The 17919-nt window shown below is 35.3% G+C and overlaps 1 protein-coding gene across 1 annotated transcript; it reads right to left on the bottom strand.

The window, feature by feature from the left end:
* Positions 1 to 317: 317 nt before the first annotated feature.
* On the bottom strand, positions 318 to 2229 carry LOC6645758 (ribonuclease T2). The gene is made up of 2 exons (XM_002068604.4): positions 2088 to 2229; positions 318 to 1799 (listed from the first exon to the last, which is right to left on the bottom strand). Exons 1-2 carry the CDS (start codon positions 2162 to 2164, stop codon positions 857 to 859), a joined length of 1020 nt encoding a protein of 339 aa, XP_002068640.1. The 5' UTR covers positions 2165 to 2229; the 3' UTR covers positions 318 to 856.
* Between the last annotated feature and the right edge of the window lie 15690 nt (positions 2230 to 17919).

Below are 17919 nucleotides of genomic sequence, written 5' to 3'. Positions count from 1 at the left end.
ATGTTTTATAGTTTTCGAATGATATACATATGCATATGGTATGGTATTTTCTATGATGAGTTGAGATCCATTTGTCTGAGTCCCTTTTTAGTTTTGAAATTTCCTTTCCAACTGAATAGGAACAACAAAGTTCGATTCCATCATTGATCTAAAAAATTTTCGTAAATTTTCACAATTTATATAGATATTATATTGTGGAGAGAATAAAAAGTCGAAACAGAAATACATATATGTGAACTATGTTAGTATCTCCAAAGATATGGGGGATATGGAGGAATTTTCATTTTGTTTTGTTCTTCATTGGTTCGTTGTCTGTATTGGTTTATACAAAGGCCACTTTATTTATATCATATGTATAAGATGAATTTATTGATTAAACAATTGTCCGATTATTATTATTAATATTATTGATAAATTCATTTACAAAGTTAGTTTGTCATTTTCGTTTTTTTTGTTTTTGTTTTAAATTTAATTTAATTGATGAGTCTGTTGTCTTTTGTTTTATGTCTTCTTACTATTCGGAGAGTCTTGTGTAACAATACTGTGTGAAATATTTCAATGAATAGTTGGACAATATATGATGATGGCTTTTGTTTTAATAATCATAGCGATAGCGTGTTAAAGATAGAAGATTATTAAAGATTAGAGTTAGAGTCTCCTAAGGCGTATTACAAACAGAAACAAAAAAAAAATATATAAAATACTTCCAATTTGATATATATATATTCCCGCCCACCCATCTAATCCCTAAAGTGTTTGTTATCTACTCTAAGGATTAACATTGATCTATAATATGTGGGGGCTGCTTTTTACCCATTAAAACTAATTCAATTTACTGATTTTTGTTTTGAAAAAGTTACAGGGTAAACCACATAAGAAATTGCAACAACTTGTAGACATTGACCAAGGGGAATTTCCATGTCTTGCTATTGTTATCCTTGCGCAGCAATGGGGGCAACAGGCTGGGATAATGGACGGGACTACCTATATGGCAATTGGTTATAACCGAACCACTTGGATAATGTATGGGTCGAGCATCGCCCATTTTGACACCATCACAATCAATCAGTTCCAAGGATTTATTGAAACAAATTCTGATTTCGGATAGATAGCTTATCTCGTGTTTGCCATCAAAGAGACAGTGAATCGATGGCTGTTTATGCAACACCTTGACAATGGCATTGTTAATGGCCACAACTGTATTATTGGAATCGGGATGTATATCGGATAGATCCAGGATGCGTGACATAACATATTCCTCACGCCAGGCCAGGCCCTGATCAAAATATTTCAATTCGTTGTCCAATTCGGTCAAAGCCATGGCACAAGTGCCATGTTTAAGCCATTCATGTTCCCAAAGCCACTCTTGAGAGCTCGGACCCTTTAGATCTGGCCAAAATGTTTCCAATTGCTGTTCGATGCCTTCCAATTGGGTGATATTGAAATTGACTGTACGATTACAGAAATCGGGACCAAGTTGACCCAATTTGGTTGGCCATATACCATGAATGGTCCAGAATTCTTTTTTCTGTGGCAATTCGCATTCTTGATTGGGATTATTTTCACGCCAATGATAACATGTTGTCACTGGCCATTGTTGGGTAAAGATCAGGACATCCCAATTGTGATCCTGTACACGCAGATGGTCTTCATCATCCAAATCGCTGTCTATGTCCCTGTCATTGCTGTGGTCGGCATCATCGTCGTCGTCGTCATCATCATCGTGGGGAAAGTCCTCGAACGATTGTGCTGCCTTCTCCCCATTATTGGATTCATCCGAATTGGCTAGATCATCTTGGCTGCAAATGGAAACAAATTTGGATTCAGTGTTAGCGGTTAATTTTTAATATTCTATCTTTATTTCTATTGATTTTTGTGGTGTCTCCTAGAAGCGTTGAAGACACCTTAGAAGTAGGGTTGGGTGGGTGGTAAAGCGTGTCACTGGGTCAACCTTGAACTTGAGTGCTTTGTCTACCTCTCTCTGTTCCGACTAGGTCTATAAATATATTGATACTGGTCTATTTGTTGGCCAAGGATTGATTTCTTTCTCCTTTCTTTCATCAATCTCTGCCGCTTTGTGTACTTACCTCAAAGGGGTGGACGTCGCCCAGACTATGGAATACAATACAATGATTAGCAAAGTTAGAAATCTCTTTCGTTGCATATTTTCCGAATGCAACAAAAACAAAACAACGCAATTTTCAGCACTTTCAGTTTAATTAGAGATGGCAACCATCAATTAGAGATGGGTAACCATCGGAGGCAAATTTATCCGACTCCCACTATATTTATCCGGCTCCCTATCCGACCTCCTCCCACTATTTTTTATCCGACTCCGATAAACATTGAACTTCATCGATTGTTTAAATTGCGCACAAATTCAAAAATTCTCTGAAGTAATCACGGTCAATTTATTGATTTGCGGCGTGAACATACTAAATCAATTAGTGTGTTAATTAGGCAACAAACCACTTATACGCTAATGAATAACCATAAAAATACCCACTCAGACACACATAGGAGGAACACTCATTGAGTTGATAATTTCATTAGGTTGGAATTATTTTGTTACCAATTGTGTGTGTGTGTGAAGGAATGGGATTGGAAATTCTATTTAAACGCCAATTCGTCTAAGTGGGAAGCAAAAAAAAAAAGAAAAAAAAAAGAAATAGTGTAGCCTAGCACTTTTAATTAGTGACAACAATAATTACACACATGACTTGGCTTCTGTTTCGATTCGGTGAGGTTTTTGGTACTTTTGTTTTTTCCCCCGCCTGGTTTCATCTTATCTAAAAACATGACATGACTTAACAATTGAATTATATTGCTTAACTGTACTTTGTACTTGTCAATGATGATCCACTTCACTATTCTATACCAAAGAGCAGCTGTCATCATTTTTAGTCACTTAATGGAAACTTTCACACATAATTTTTGATGTGTAACTCTTTATCAAATTCAATTAGAGATAAAATATGAATCGATTTACATGTTTCTAATCTTTTACCCTTGTTTAGGGTATTTACGGAGTTTTATCATAACAAACAGCTCTCACTCTGCGTCTGTGTGTGTGTGTGTGTGTGTGTGTGTACGTGGGAGCTAGTGTTTGCATATATGTATGTGTGTGTGTGTGTGGGAGTGTGTGTCTGATTACTTGATGTCATGTTAAGTTTTCCCCCCATTGGGGACTAATTCAAATTGACTTTTATGCAGATTTTTGCTCTGTTTTTGTTTCTCTTTCCATTCTCATGTTTTTTGTTTGATGACAAATTAATTTTTGATAATAACAGCTGCAAACATTTTGTAATCAATTTTTGCTTCACTTCATAATTATCCCCAACGACCACCACCCCCCTCTTGACGCCCCACCAATCGGCTATAGGCACTACCAACTGTGTACAATCAATTAATGTTTGTTTTCTTCTTGTTGTTTGGATAGATAATGCATTGAAATATGTTATGAATGGAAATAAAGATAAAAATATGTTAAATTTAATGACAAACAAGCTAAAGTGAATAAAATAATATAGTAACTATTTAAAGAATCTATTCAAAAAATTCCAAAGTGTTTTGTAATATATTTTAATTAAATTTTCAAGTAAGAGAGAATAAAAAACAATTATGTTCTTTTAGGAGTAAGCTATGTGCTAAGCTATGTATACATATATATATGTATATCTGTTTTTTGTGATCTGACAAATCATGAACACTCTTTGACCTATACTCTGTAAAAAAAATAACAGTCAATTCATCTAGGAAAAGTTAGCCTTCATTCCCTTTAAAATAGTAGTAGGAGAGAAAAACAAAAAAAAAACTTGCTGAAGCAAATCATCATAATTTAGCTTAAATAGACGAAAAATTGTAACAAAAAGCAAACTTTAGCCATTAATTTTAAAAATGTATAAAAAACGTTATAAGTGGCTGCAGCATATCATCATCATCATTTACATCGTTTACAGTTATAGCAGAGATGCTGCCGCCATGATGCGACACTCTCAATTTGGCTCTCTCGCCCTTTTTTGTTTTTGCCTTTGACGCCTGCGTCAATTGAAAAGCTAAGCCAAGCCTCAGACAGTGTGGGAGATAAAGAGAGAGAGAGAGAGCGAGCGAAGGAGAGGGGAGAGTGAGAGCAACGAGTGAGAGAGAAGCAGCATACATATATATCTATCGTGGGCGGAGTCAAAATATTGGCTACACATACAACTAAAACGCAAGAGCGAGTCAGAAAGCTAGAGAGAGAGAGAGAGAGCGAAAGAGAGAGATGAAGAAAGTGGAGTGAGTGGCAAAGAAATAACTGGGGGTTGGGGGCATGGCTGGTGTGACTATTGTAGGTTTTGCCAACGGTAATTGCCTCAATTTAGCGTACATATTCCAGCCAGTCAAACGACGCTAACGCTTTTGTCTGCTGCCGCTGCTGCTGCTCCTGCTGCCTTTTTTTTTTTCATCTTTTGATTCGTTTTTTTTTTTTGTTTTTTGGCGTTGCTTCTTTTTGTCGTTTCTCTTTTCTCTGTGCAATTGCTGTGTAAATGGCATGAGAATGATAATTGTAGCAATTATAATATTAAATTGGGAGATCATGGCTCACGGGGCTTCACTTGTCCATCCTTGCCCTCCTGCCTCTCATCCACCTACAACTACACCCTCCTACAGGCGTTTCCTTTTTCCTTCTTTTTTATATAGCATACTTTTTTGCTGTCTTTCTTGCTCTCTCTCTTTCAATAACGTTCGGTTGGCTTTTCTGTTCTCTCTCAAGAGGATTGCTGCAAGGGGGCAGTGGGTATGGAGAATATATATATATATTTTTTTTTTATATTCATTTTGAGTCGGAACTCTACTGTGTATTTTGCCGGATTTGTTTGTTAATTAGAATTCTAGCGTTGAAATTAAAATGGTGAAATAGAATATAAAAAAAGGAACAAAAGTCGACAGAGATACATACATAGATAGAGCAAGAGAAAGAGACAGTCAGCTTGACAGAGTTTTGCAAGTTGGTGGGAGGACGATAGGAGAGAGGTTTTTCTTAATTACTGCAGTTTATTTTCTAAGTGAGACTAATTAACAGGCAATTCGTAGCATTGCGGCACAGTTTTTTTCAGTCTCTCTCTCTCTCCATGTCGCCATCTTCTTGGTTATGTATATGTGTGAATGAGTGAGTAAGTTAAGTATGTGTGTGTGTGTATGGTCAACATTTTTGGTGGCCAGTTAAGTTGGGCGAACTTGAAACTGAAAACTTTAGAATGAGACATTAAATCAAAATTTTTTTTATTTCTCCTTTATTTTAAGTATTTTTGTTGCATTTGGGAAAACTTTTATTTTTGTTTTTATACATGTCCAATTAAAATTGGAAAAAAGTTGATAGTTTCAGTATTCGCATTTATTTATTCTATATACATATAAAGATAAAAGTAGAACAAAGACGTAAATATTTTCCAATATTCGAAGTAAAAAAAGTATTTATTTATGACCTTAACGATTTAGGGACAAGTAACTTTTCTAATTATGTATCTAACCAAGTAATGTTTATTGCCAGAAATTGCAAAAAATTTGCCCTTTAAAGTAGGCAATAACTTTCAAGTTGCCATTTGATGAAAGTTTTCAACTTTTGGTAGTCAATTGCATACTTTCAGGGACGAATTTTCGCCTTTTTATAGTTGATTATTATAAAAGAGATGGACATTCACGTTTTTACTTCAATTGGTTTATCTAGAAAAATGTAAATAAGCTTATTAAAATTATTTTAAAGAGATTTTAATAAAACAACAAAATTGCCTTAGAATTGTTGACCGAATTTCAAACAGTAAGCATATAAATAAAAAATTTATCACTGAAACTCGATTTATTTAATATTCTCTTAAAGTGAATAAAAACTGTTGCCTAAATAGCACATTATTTGCTGTTACTTACTTATATATTTTCACTCAGTTCACATCGCATTTCAATCCTTGCCCACAAATTTCTGTTATTAGTGTAACATTAGACGCTCTTCTAATTATCAACACTGTGTGTGTGTGTGTGCTAGTCTCTGCTGAACTTAGCCCCCCACTCCCCCCCACCCATTACTTGCCTTTTCTGGCCAACTAGAAATCTACCCATTGGTAACCTCACTCATACAACAAATCTACCACTTAAATGGGATCTCTACCCACTCGATGGCACTTTCAGCACTCCACCACTTCACCACCATTTTGCAACATGGCGACGACTGTGCCACAACCCTCGCACATTAATGAACGTAAAATTCACTTAATTCCAACTTTAGCCATGAATTAAGCACAACAAATGAACGCAAACGGAATGGAGAATGAATGGTAGGGAAAGAGAATGACATGGTGTTCGGGTGGCGGCGGAAGGGCAGGGTATAAATAAAACCCAAAAGACGTGCTACATACGATAGACACACACACACACACTTTATCGGCTAAAGGAGCGACGAGAGGCATCGAGTTCTGAGCTCTGAGTTCCGAATTCCGAGTTCGAGTGGCCATATACAATAAGTAAATGTGCTTTTATGGCTCTTAATTAAGGCAATGATGGGGTGTTTTAATACGTTTGCCGAAATGTTGTTAAATGACAAACTGTATACAAGATTATGGCACGTTTTCGTATATCGCTATAGTAAAAGTCTATCCCACCTCTTCTGCCCATCCTTTAGTCTACCTCACTTTTTGATGGGGAGGGACGGCGTGTCCCCTCCTTTTTTTTTTTTTTGGTTCCGGTGGGAGGGAGTCGGAGGCGGCGGCCTTAATGAAGCTGCTCGTATTTTGTCATTTCTCCTGTTTTTTTCTGCCAGTTTTTCGTTTTTTTTTTTTTGGTTCTCTCTTTTACAATTTGCTGGAAATTGTTGTGTATAAAGTGAAATCGACTAATTACCTTGATAAATGTCTGCTTGTCTTAATAAACATATATACTTATACATACATATGTATATAGTGCGTATGTACACACACACACACGTCAGCATATAATGGTGTATATATACTTTTGTTGCTCAGTGTATTTTTAAGGTCTTTTTTAAAGGCCTTTTTGCCTTATTCGTTAAGCCTTTATCTGCCTATTAATATTTGGCTTAAGGGATACCTGAAAATCAGTTAAGTCATCATCTGACTTCTTTGTTAACCAATTTGCTTTGATCAGGCTTAAATTTTAAACTGCCTAAACAGCTGAAAGATGCCACCATAAGTCCAACATTTTGCCACATCTTTAACTAACTTAGTTGATTGATAGTTTTGTATGAATCAAATAACTAAAGTTAGGTTTGAATAATAAGACCTAGCACATCTATCAATCTATGAAAATTTCTGTATTTAAAACATTTTGCAGGACACTTTAAAACTTATTTTCCCCGAGTACTTAGCCATGACTTGATAATCTTGAATGCAAATTTCATAACTAGGGTTACATAGGGAAAAAGTACAAATCAAGACGACAGCCAGACGAACTTGGAACTTTAATTTGTCTTTCGAATTTTAAGACTTTGATGCCGTTTTTAAACACAAATTTGTCTTCAGGGCGTATTTTATTGATAAGACATCACAAACAGGACCGGTCTACCTCAAGGTAGGATGGTCCTTATTTGGAAGATACGTTTGAAATTATATATAGAAGTCGTTTTTATTTTATTCACATAAACGATCATACTTGAATGTGTACCTTTCATTTTCCTCGGAAATCATTTTTCATGCATACAGGATTGGGGGGCCCTTCAACTTGTATGTCCGGTAGGCCCTTAGGGTCCTAGTCCGGGCCTGATCATAACATTAAGATATTTTAATTATAATTAATTATTTACCTAAAGTATATAAAGTTTGACTCCTTTTTTGCCTTTAAAGGCAAATCAAAATATCTTTGATGGAAATTTGTTTGACATTTCTCAGAAAATTAAGAATCTTTAACAGTAGCTGATCTACGGGGGGGTGGAAAAGGGTAAATTTCGCCTCCCCCCAAACTTTGAGTCGAATAGACAATCAGAGTTTGGTTAAGAAATTTTACTTGGTCAATCAAAATTTTGACTTCGATTTTCCCCTCCAAATTCGAGCGCCCGATCCGCCACTGTCTATACACTAGACATCCGTAAAGTAAAACAATTTTTTTTTAGTTCTTAAATTAGTAGTTTTTATTCAATTCAAAGAACTGAATTTCATGAGAATAGAAAGAGAAATCAAGTTTTACATTTAGGATTCTTATTAAGAGCATAAATCAAAAAATTTAAGCAATGTAAATGATCAAAACTCTTACGTTTAGTTATAGTCTAATACTTATAGAAACGCTTTTTATAGTTAATATCTAAACCATTTAAATTGAAACTTGAAAATCAGTTTTAAAACAATTCTGAATAATGCAAATTCAAATTCAAAACACTTTATTTTTGCTATTTGGATTGGTAATTCTTATTGGTTAGTTCAATCATTAAGCTGGCTTTTATATCTGTTTTTATTTTGTTCACATATAAATTTTTGTCGTCGTTTTTATTAATCTTTATGAGCTTCTTAACTTCTCATCCTTCAAGTAGCCACCAGGCACCATTAACCACGCCCTAACAAGTCAAATTATCATCTGCTAACTTACTTTATGTTCTGATTGAACCAATGAAATTGTTTTCTCCTTTCTCTTCTTATTTTTTTCGCTTTTTCTAAATTTTACTTCATATACCCTGGACTAATGGTAGTGGTAGTTGAGGTATACCGTGTTTTGGCAATTTTTTTTGCATGTTTTTAGTATTTATAGCTAAGAAGAACTAATCCAAGTCAGTAAGATTTGTCTGACATTTGGAAATCAAGGCTGTAATGATTGTTATGGAATTTAAATCTTTTAAGTTGAGATTTGGATATATATTATAGGGTATCTTTAATGTCGTAAAGCCTTGAACTACTTTATGATAACCTTCCTTTTTTTGGTTGCGTTTTGCGCCTTCTTTTGGCTCTTTGATTTTTATGATTTGTAAATGTTTGTCTTGGGCAAGTTTATAGCTCCATTTGTGGCTTACTATATAGACTCTATACTTCACATATAACCAACCATACATACATACAGTGCGTGTGTGTGTGTGTGTATTAACACATATAATAAAAATCTGTGCTTTGGGGCCCACATAAAAATCCGACAAATGCGCCATTTGCAATGCTGGCAAAAATAACATTTTCAACACTTTTTGTTTGATTAATCAAATGTTTTTACAACCCAAAAGGGAAATAGAGGCACACATTGTGTGTGTGTGTGTGTGTGTGAGAGAGAGAGAGGGAGGAGGGGAGATGGTGGTGTTGCTGATGGCCCATGGGTGGATAGGGAGAAGGATGGTTTTGTATCTATTTTCTGTTTCAACATTTAGTCCAAATTAGTATGCCACGCACGTTTTATCCCATACAACATCAACAACAAACAAAAAATGGAGAACAAAAAAAAACACACACACACACAAACGAAATATAGGAAACGGAAACGGAAACATAGAAGACAACAACAACCAAAAAAGAAGCGTATAGAAAAAATGGCGTAAGCATTTTTTGTTTTTTGTGATTTATTTATATATTCAAAACAAATGCAATTGGTTTATTACACATCAATAAGCCACAACCAAAATGAAATGAAACAAAAAGGAAAAAAAAAATAAGGGCAAAAACAGAAGGAATGACAAATTTGCATAGGATATTTGGTTACGATATGATGGAATGTGATGTCTATATATATACACATAAATAGATACAAATAGATTTCATAGCCTGAGCATAAACGTGATTGAATTATGAATGATTGAAATGAAATGGCCAAAACGTTTCATTAAAATTCTTTCACACTAAATCACAGAGTTTTTAAAGCATAAGTCTTGATAATATGTCTATATAGGGGACTTAACTAAAGTATTTATATGATTTTGATATCTAAATCTTTCTTTTTTTCTCCATACGAAAGGATATGTACCTTCTTATTTAACAAAATTAAGAAAGCTCATCAAAATAAAGTTAAACAAAAAATGTAAAATTCTAAGTTCTATCTAAGTCCTTTTTTCTGCAGTTTCATCACTTTTCTTTAAAAGGGTGATATTATGTCCAGCCAACCCAAAAAAGGATAAAAAGTGGATTAGCGATTTTTAAGATATAACTTAAAAATCAACTTCTCAAAAATGGATATTTGGTGATGCCCTAAAATTTTATTTATGTCATTGCAAAAAGGGTAAATAAATTTTGGTCATAGAAGGAAGCAACTCCGACCATATAAAGTATATACATATATTCTTGATCAGCATGAAGAGAGGAGTTCAAATAGCCATGTCCGTCTGTCCGTCCATCCGTCCGTCCGTCTGGATCAACGCAAACTCCTCCGAGACCGTTGGCTACAGAGCTACAGAGCTGATTCTTGATTGCATGTAGGCTTGTATATACTGTAGGGGTTGTATATCTGGGATTCAGCCGTATCGGACCACTATATCATATAGCAATAATCGGTGGAAAACAATGACTTTGACTAATCTCTTTTGTTATTTCCTATGCTAAGATTGTAGGCTGTTCTTTCGCAAACATTAGCCTTTTTAGATAAAACGTTTTTCCACTTTGATGACTATAGGTAAGGAAAAAGTTACCAAAAAAGTAGCAAGGGTTAGTTTTTCTTTTATAACATATCTTTTAAATCCCATAATGTATCTATTCAAGCTTTATTGAGGGATTTTTTAAATATCAAGATCATTAAAACGTTTAAAAAGCATATTTAAAGTTTCAGAAGCTGTAACGATCCTTTTTCGTCCTTCGGGATAATTCCAATCTTTTAGGGCGAGGTTCGGCACAACAAATTTTATTTTGTGCTCCGGTGAAATTATGAGACAAAGATTTATATGTATAAACGTATGGTGATGTTTATTTTGTATACTTTTGGGTTTTGGTGGAATATCTATATATTATTTTATACTGGTTGGGTTGCTGATTAGACTGGCTGTTACTCGTAAGGCCTTATAACTCGATGATTTGCTCTTACTGGTAAATTGCTGGGCGCCAAATATTCTTTAGGTTACTCGTAAGGCCAAAAAAAATTTGTGGCTTCGCTTCTTGTTGATCAGGACTCGATGACTTGATAGCTTAATCTTGACTCGACGATAGAGTAAGGATATACATATGCTTCTCCAAAAGTATTTGTTCTAGCATTAGATCAGAGTATCTGATCTGATCTGTTTTATTAGCTTCTAATTCTTAAAAAAAGGGAAAATAATTGGAAAACAAAAAATGGATTGTGTATCAATAAAGATCTAGAATTTCTGAAAATAAGTTTTAGATTTTATTTCCGTAATACGGTAACTTGAAGTCCATATTTCTCCATTTTTACTAGTCTAGTCTAAAAAGAAAACTAAGAAGAAAACATTATTCATTGCAAAGATATTGTTACATTCGATATGCATCAAAAACTAGTTGGAAAACAAAAAGAAAACTTTTCATTTGACCATATTTCATAGTTTTTTTTTTTTTGAATAACAATTTCCATGTTATTTGTCCTAATCATGTGACATTTTTGTTCGGAAAAGGAAATGTGTAAAAATCTGGAGATTTATTATTATGGTACAACACTTGTGCAAACAAGCAAATCCCAGTAACCCTCCTCCTCCTCCTCCTCCTACTGCTGCTGCTGCTGCTGCTGTCATCTTGGCAACCGCCAAACCAGGCCAATAACAACAGAATACATGCTCTTAAGATTGTGGACGGGGCGGGGGATGGGGGCTAAGTATGCTCCAGGGAGATGGGCAAAAAATCATCATCATCATCATCTCTCACACATCTAAGGATAACTCGATTCTTGAGCCGCAAAAGAGCAAATATCACGCATTGTGTCACTACATGGAAATGGCAAACAACATGCAGAGTAAATAGCAGAGAAACAAATGGAACTTTTGAGGGACTTGAATTGATGATTATGATATCTGCCCACCCTCCCACACACACTTATGTACATATGATATGAGTGAAGAAGCCATGCCCAGATAAGTATGCTAAACATGTCGTTGACAAATTTTTACAGATTTGTCAGAATTTGTCAGCCAAAGGAAAAAGCCGAAGGCTTATATAATTTTCTTTTTAGGCATAAAAACAAATGTTTTGTATGCAAATAAAAATAAATAAAACCAAAAACAAAAAAAAAAAACGTCTTCAACTGAGAAGAGAGAGAGAGAGGGGGAGAGGAAGAGTGCTTAGAAATCTGACATCATGGCCTGACATTGATTTCATCTACTTGGCATAACAAATTTGTTTGTCTTTGCTTTTGTTTCATTTGTCTTTTTATGTCTCAATCAACCCCCTTTTTTTTTTAAGACAAATTTCTTAACCCTTTAACCTTTTTCTCTTTGCCCCCTTCCCCCACGCCTAGCCCTTTCTTGTTGGTCTTAGTAAATTGATATGACAAATCCTTAGGACCAAAAAGGTTTAATGAAGTGAAAAATTGCCAAATAACCAAAAATTAAATTGTGGACCCTATGAATCTGTCGCTACTTTATACCCCCATTCCATTTGATTCCATAATGCCATTTGGCATTGTTGTTGTGGTTATATTTTGTTTCCCTTACCACTTAAATTAACTGCGAGATGTGATTACCAAGTTCTGGAGGGCATAATGTAGTAGTAGTAGTTGGCAAACTGTTCATGCACATCTCGTAAGACTTGTCTTTTGGCCTTTTCTGACCCTGTATTTTCAGCCTGTAAGTAAACAAAAATTGAAACAAATTTTCAGTTCATTGGCTTTGTGGCAAAACAGTCAGAACAATAGAAAAAAGGAATTTCACCAGGACGAGGAGGAGGTGGGGGGTTTGGGGGCGTGGCCAGAACAAGCCAGGCAATTGGTATTTATTTATTTTTTGATGCTCTTGTTGTTGCTGCCTTTCGTTTTTTTGTTTTAGGGTGTGTCCACAATACCATAAATATACATAAACATTGTATTGTTGTTTTTTTTTTTTTGTTTTTTTGGTTTTTGGTAAAACTTAAAAGACCCCTAAAAGCAGGCAACACTTTTGTTGCCATACATAGAAAACCCACACACACACACACAGACATACATAGAGAAAATCATATACAAATTTGCGGTCTCTTTTACTCCTGTTTGTCTCCATTTTTCTCATTCTGATTGTATAGCTTTCTCTCTATTCTCCGCTTCGTTAAACACATATGCAAATTGGCCAAGAAATTGCATATCAAAATCTATAAAATTTTCAAAATTTTCATCACGATTTTGTGGCATGACACAAAAGTTTCATATGAAACTTTGAATAGCTACAGCACAAGAAAGGACAACGACAAGATAAAGAGGCACACTCACATAGAGGCACATGGAGAGAGAGAGAGAGAGAGAGAGAGAAAGGAAGGGAAAGACGAGTTCCAACGTAGTCAAAATCAAGTGCCAAGTGGATCCATTGCCTATAAAATTGTTTGCCCAGCCAAAACAGACAAACTTGACTTTTCACACCTCCTTTAGCATTCCCATCTCCTCTGATCTTCTCATCCTTCTCCTTACCGCTCTCTCTCTCTCTCTCTCTCTCTGCTGGTCTCTGGGCGAAAATTTTGCCTAGCAGATAAATTGCAATTGTGGCCCCAAAAAGCAATAGAGTTACGGGGATTGGTTAGGAAGAGGGAGGGGCTTGAGGGCTTTGAGATGGAGTTGCAAGTCTGACAGCTTTTGTGGTCTACTTGTAAGGCAGTCAACGTAGTCATCGTAGCTCATCCTTGCTGTCGTTGCATTTGTTGTCTTTTAATCACCAGCTAACTAGAAGTTGACTTCATAATTTCCAATTGTCTGTACGTCTATTGTGATATTTGTTTAAGGAAGTACGTGACCTGGTCGAAATGAAGAGGTTAGGATGGTAAGTGAGTGTGTGATGGGGTTATACCCCGCCCTGAAAACTGATGAGTAAACAATAAATTGACTGCAACTGAGTCCCGCAATCTACATTGAGACCTGTTGAGACTTCTATCTCCATTACATTGCATTCCCACATGTATGTGTGTGTGTGTGTGTGTGTGAGTGTGTTGGGGGGAAGAGAAGGTGTCAGAAACGAGTGAGATAATTTTCTCAATTGTTTTAATATGCAATTAAACAACATCGAACTCGGACTAATGATATGTAAATATTTACTCAGGCTCTCAGTGAATTATGAATTTCAACTTAATCATAATTTTCGTCAGTTTGACTCTATTATGAGCTGATGAATAAATTTCAATATGTTTGCTTATAGTGAATATCGAAATTAAGTTGGATCAAGATTTTAAGAATCCAGGAAATGATCTACCACATTTTTATACCATACACCCATACGGTGAAATGGTATATTAAAGTCGACAAAGTGTACGTAACAGGCAGAAGGAAGCTTTTCCGACCCCACATATATATTCTTAATCAGCATCTACAGCCGAGTCGATCTAGCCATGTCCGTCCGTCCGTCTGTCCGTCTTTCCGTATGAACACCTAGATTTCGGAGACTGTAAAAGCTAGAGCCACCAAATTTGGTATGTAGACTCGTGTAGTATGTAAAGTGATCAAGTTTATTTCAATTTTTTTCCACGCCACTTTTCGACCCCCGTTTTTATCCTAAAAACTATACAAGCTAGAGACACAATATTTGGCATGTATATTTGCCTAGTAAATGAAGACATTTTGTATGGGTAAAGATTTTGCCACGCCCCTTTTCGCACCCGTAATTTGAAATACTCCAGTATCTTCCGTAATTTTCTACCTTGTGCAGTCAAATTTGCCGCACTTCAATTTAATACTAACATCCAGCACCAAATTTGATCAAAATCGGACAAAAAATAGCCAAGTTATGCATAAAAACGTTTTTCCATAAGGCCGGAGATGGCCGTTGGCGGCGCTAGTGTGCTCATATGCTTGGGTGAGCGAGATACTGAAATATGCTTCTAAAAAGCATGTGAACGGAATTTTGTAAAAATACGTAAATGCATTTGTTATTATAAATTTGAAATTTTATTTTATGGTATACCTAAGTCGGCGAGACGACTTACTTACTTAATTTTGTCGTCCAAAGGAGCAAATTAGACTGGGCAATGCGAAGGCTTAGAGGTTTCTACTAGACACTTTCTAAATCTATTAGTAAGATGATCGATTCTGTTTCCTAATTGATTGAATTTGTGGTCAAAAGGAGTCCATGTAGAGTGTCTAATATCTTTAACATGTAGGGTTAACAAAATGGATAGGTTAATCATAATTAATTAAACTAGCACCTTGATCTGTCTATATCTATATGCCTAGAATGCAATTTTTTGTATGATTTCCTGTTTTTTCCTGTCACTTTTTTCGCCAAGAGATTTGTTCTTCTTGGGAAACCTAATTATATAGTTTAAAATTATATTGGAAACTGTTACATCAGGTTAGATTTCAGACTTTGTTTCTTAATCGTACGATCGTTTTTTTAATTTCTAACTTTAAAACGAATAATAAATTAATAGTAATTTATTAAATTTGAAATTAACTATCTATATATGTTAATAATATATAACACTTGACTTATAACAATCAAAAGGCCAATGCATTCCCCTCTTTCCGAGTGAAGAGAAATTGTGTTATCAATGAATTGGCTACCGTGCGAGTTACTATATTTACTCCTTTTGCTTTTTAACTTGAACTTCGATCGCACAACAAAAAACTAAAGAATTGAAAAAGAAAAAAAAAAAAAACGAATGTAGTTTTCTACTACCCACCCTCTCGCTCTTTTGCTCGCTCTCTGTCTTTCTTTTTTTTTTTATTTCTTTCTTACTCTGTGAGACTATCATAAATATCCAATACGCCATGGTGATATCTTATCGGGCAGTTGAAAGCACTTTACTAATAATTAAAATGTCATCATGAAGAAATATGAAAAAGTCAACAACAACAACAACAACGAAACACAACTATCTGAACCACCAAGTATAGAATACTACCTACTACCTAGACTACCTAAAGATCTTTTCCAACTGCAGTAGTTGAAGAATTTATTGTTTTTCCTATTGACTATTTAAACCTGATAGTGTCACGTTGTGTGTTGTGTGTTGGGGTTTTTCGTTATAGATGTATTTACCCACTCCTGCTCACCTGACTCTCCCCATCTCTCTCTCTCTCCCTCTCTCTGTGTTTATCTACTTTGGTATTAATTTACCTTAAAAAAAAACTGGACAAAACGTTGCAACCAACAGTGGCATTTTCCTCCATTAACCCACTGAGAGCATTTTTTACAACATTTTTGCTTTAAACTCCATTTTTCAAAAATTCAAAATTCGTTTAATTGAAAACTCATAATATTTGAAGCTAAGAAAATACTTAAAAAAACTGTTTAAAAATGTTTTCAAAATACTCAATAAAAGCTAAACAAAAAAAAAAATTAAAAATGCAAATGTATATATAAAATTGCATAAATTAAGGTGCATTTTTTAGTAAACTAAATTTGTGTTATTAACCTCAATGGATTTATGAAATTTCAACACAATCGAAATGAAAATTACTCAATTATACTTAGAAAAGAAGTTCCACCAGCGCAGAATTGGTCGATAGGTGCTCAAGTGCACAAATTCTAAGAATTATCAAATATATATGTATATAGAATTATCAAATATATATATATATATAAATATATTATATTTGAATTTTCGATTTTCCGAAGTGCCGTTGCTGAACCTACACGAGCATTTACAGTGTATGTGAGACGGCAGCGCTGCGGCAGAGCTAGGCCTTATTGTTAGTCCGGAGAATGGGCCGTACCGACCACTGTCGGCCACTGTTTTTGTGGCATTTATTTCAGTTGTAATAACTATAAAGTGGGTTCCATGGGATTTATAAACTTTTCGGCAAGAGTTTTGTTAATTATGTAAATTAATTACTAATAGTAATTCAATTACTTAGTTAATTCAAAATAGTATTTAGTATTTATAAATTTACTTACCACCTTAACTTTGCAATGTTTATAATATTAATAAGAGTTTAGCTTTATGTAGACAAAGACAAGAGTAAAATTTGTAGAATCCACTGGAAGTCGGGTGTTAATAAGTGACCTTTTCACAATTGATAGGCACTTGAATTCCGATTCCCGTATATTGCCTCTCCGTCTCCCTTACTCTCTCTCTCTCTCACTCTCTCTGTATCGATCTTTTCTAGAAATATTTACACTAATGGCCCCAGTCGATTGGCGTCAATTTTCATGTCACATTTCTATAGACAGACAGTAGCTGCATTTTCAATTATAAACAGATGTTAAAAACAGATAAAGTTTTTCGATTCCATGGGCTGCTGCTCCTAGAGCTGCTGTTAGTATGTATGGGGGGTATACCCATTGCTTATCAGTTATCGTCGTCGCGTTTTCTCGGTCCGTTAACCAGAGTCAGAAGTCTGGTACTTGAGCCTGTAATGAGTCGTGTTATTTTGCCGTCCATCTATTAGCCTAAGTTGACGATTTGACGGGGACAGAGTGACGAGGTGACGGAGTGTTGTGTTGTGGGGTAAGGTGGAGGTGTGTGTGTGTGTGTGTGTTTGCACAGATGAGTTTTTAATTAAATGCTATCGGTTAGCGCGAGAGCCTTAAATAAATTTGAAATAATCAATTTATATTACGACGAGAGAGAGAGAGACCATTTCTATTGGCTATCCCTTTCTGACTCAATGGCAATGTGCTCGGTACGCTGTGTGTGTGTGTGTGTGTGTGTGTCAACAAATTTAATTGAAAATCTAAACAGAAAAGTCAACATGAATGGAAAAGTCGAAAATTGAAATGATGACTGAGGCACGTAGCTGGCACATAGCTCCAGCGGACTCCTTCTCGTTGTGGAGCTTGGAGCAACGTTTTGTTTATTTGTGTTTGTTTGTTTGTGTGCATAATTTTCAAAATCAATAGCAAATATATACACACCTTACTCCCCCCAACTCCCCCCTCTCGCCGGGCACTCATCCGGCTTGGCTCTATAGTCGCTTGGTTCT

This window comes from Drosophila willistoni (genome assembly GCF_018902025.1).
Source record: "Drosophila willistoni isolate 14030-0811.24 chromosome XR unlocalized genomic scaffold, UCI_dwil_1.1 Seg8, whole genome shotgun sequence".
Classification (NCBI taxonomy): Eukaryota; Metazoa; Arthropoda; class Insecta; order Diptera; family Drosophilidae; genus Drosophila; species Drosophila willistoni.
This window is presented reverse-complemented; position numbering and strand designations above follow the sequence as displayed.

Bases quoted from the DNA above. Each gene is read 5' to 3' on its own strand.
- LOC6645758 (XM_002068604.4), bottom strand. From the start codon at position 2,164: ATGCAACGAAAGAGATTTCTAACTTTGCTAATCATTGTATTGTATTCC. The intron at 1,800-2,087 runs GTAAGTACACAA...TTCCATTTGCAG, and splicing joins GCGACGTCCACCCCTTTGAG to CCAAGATGATCTAGCCAATT.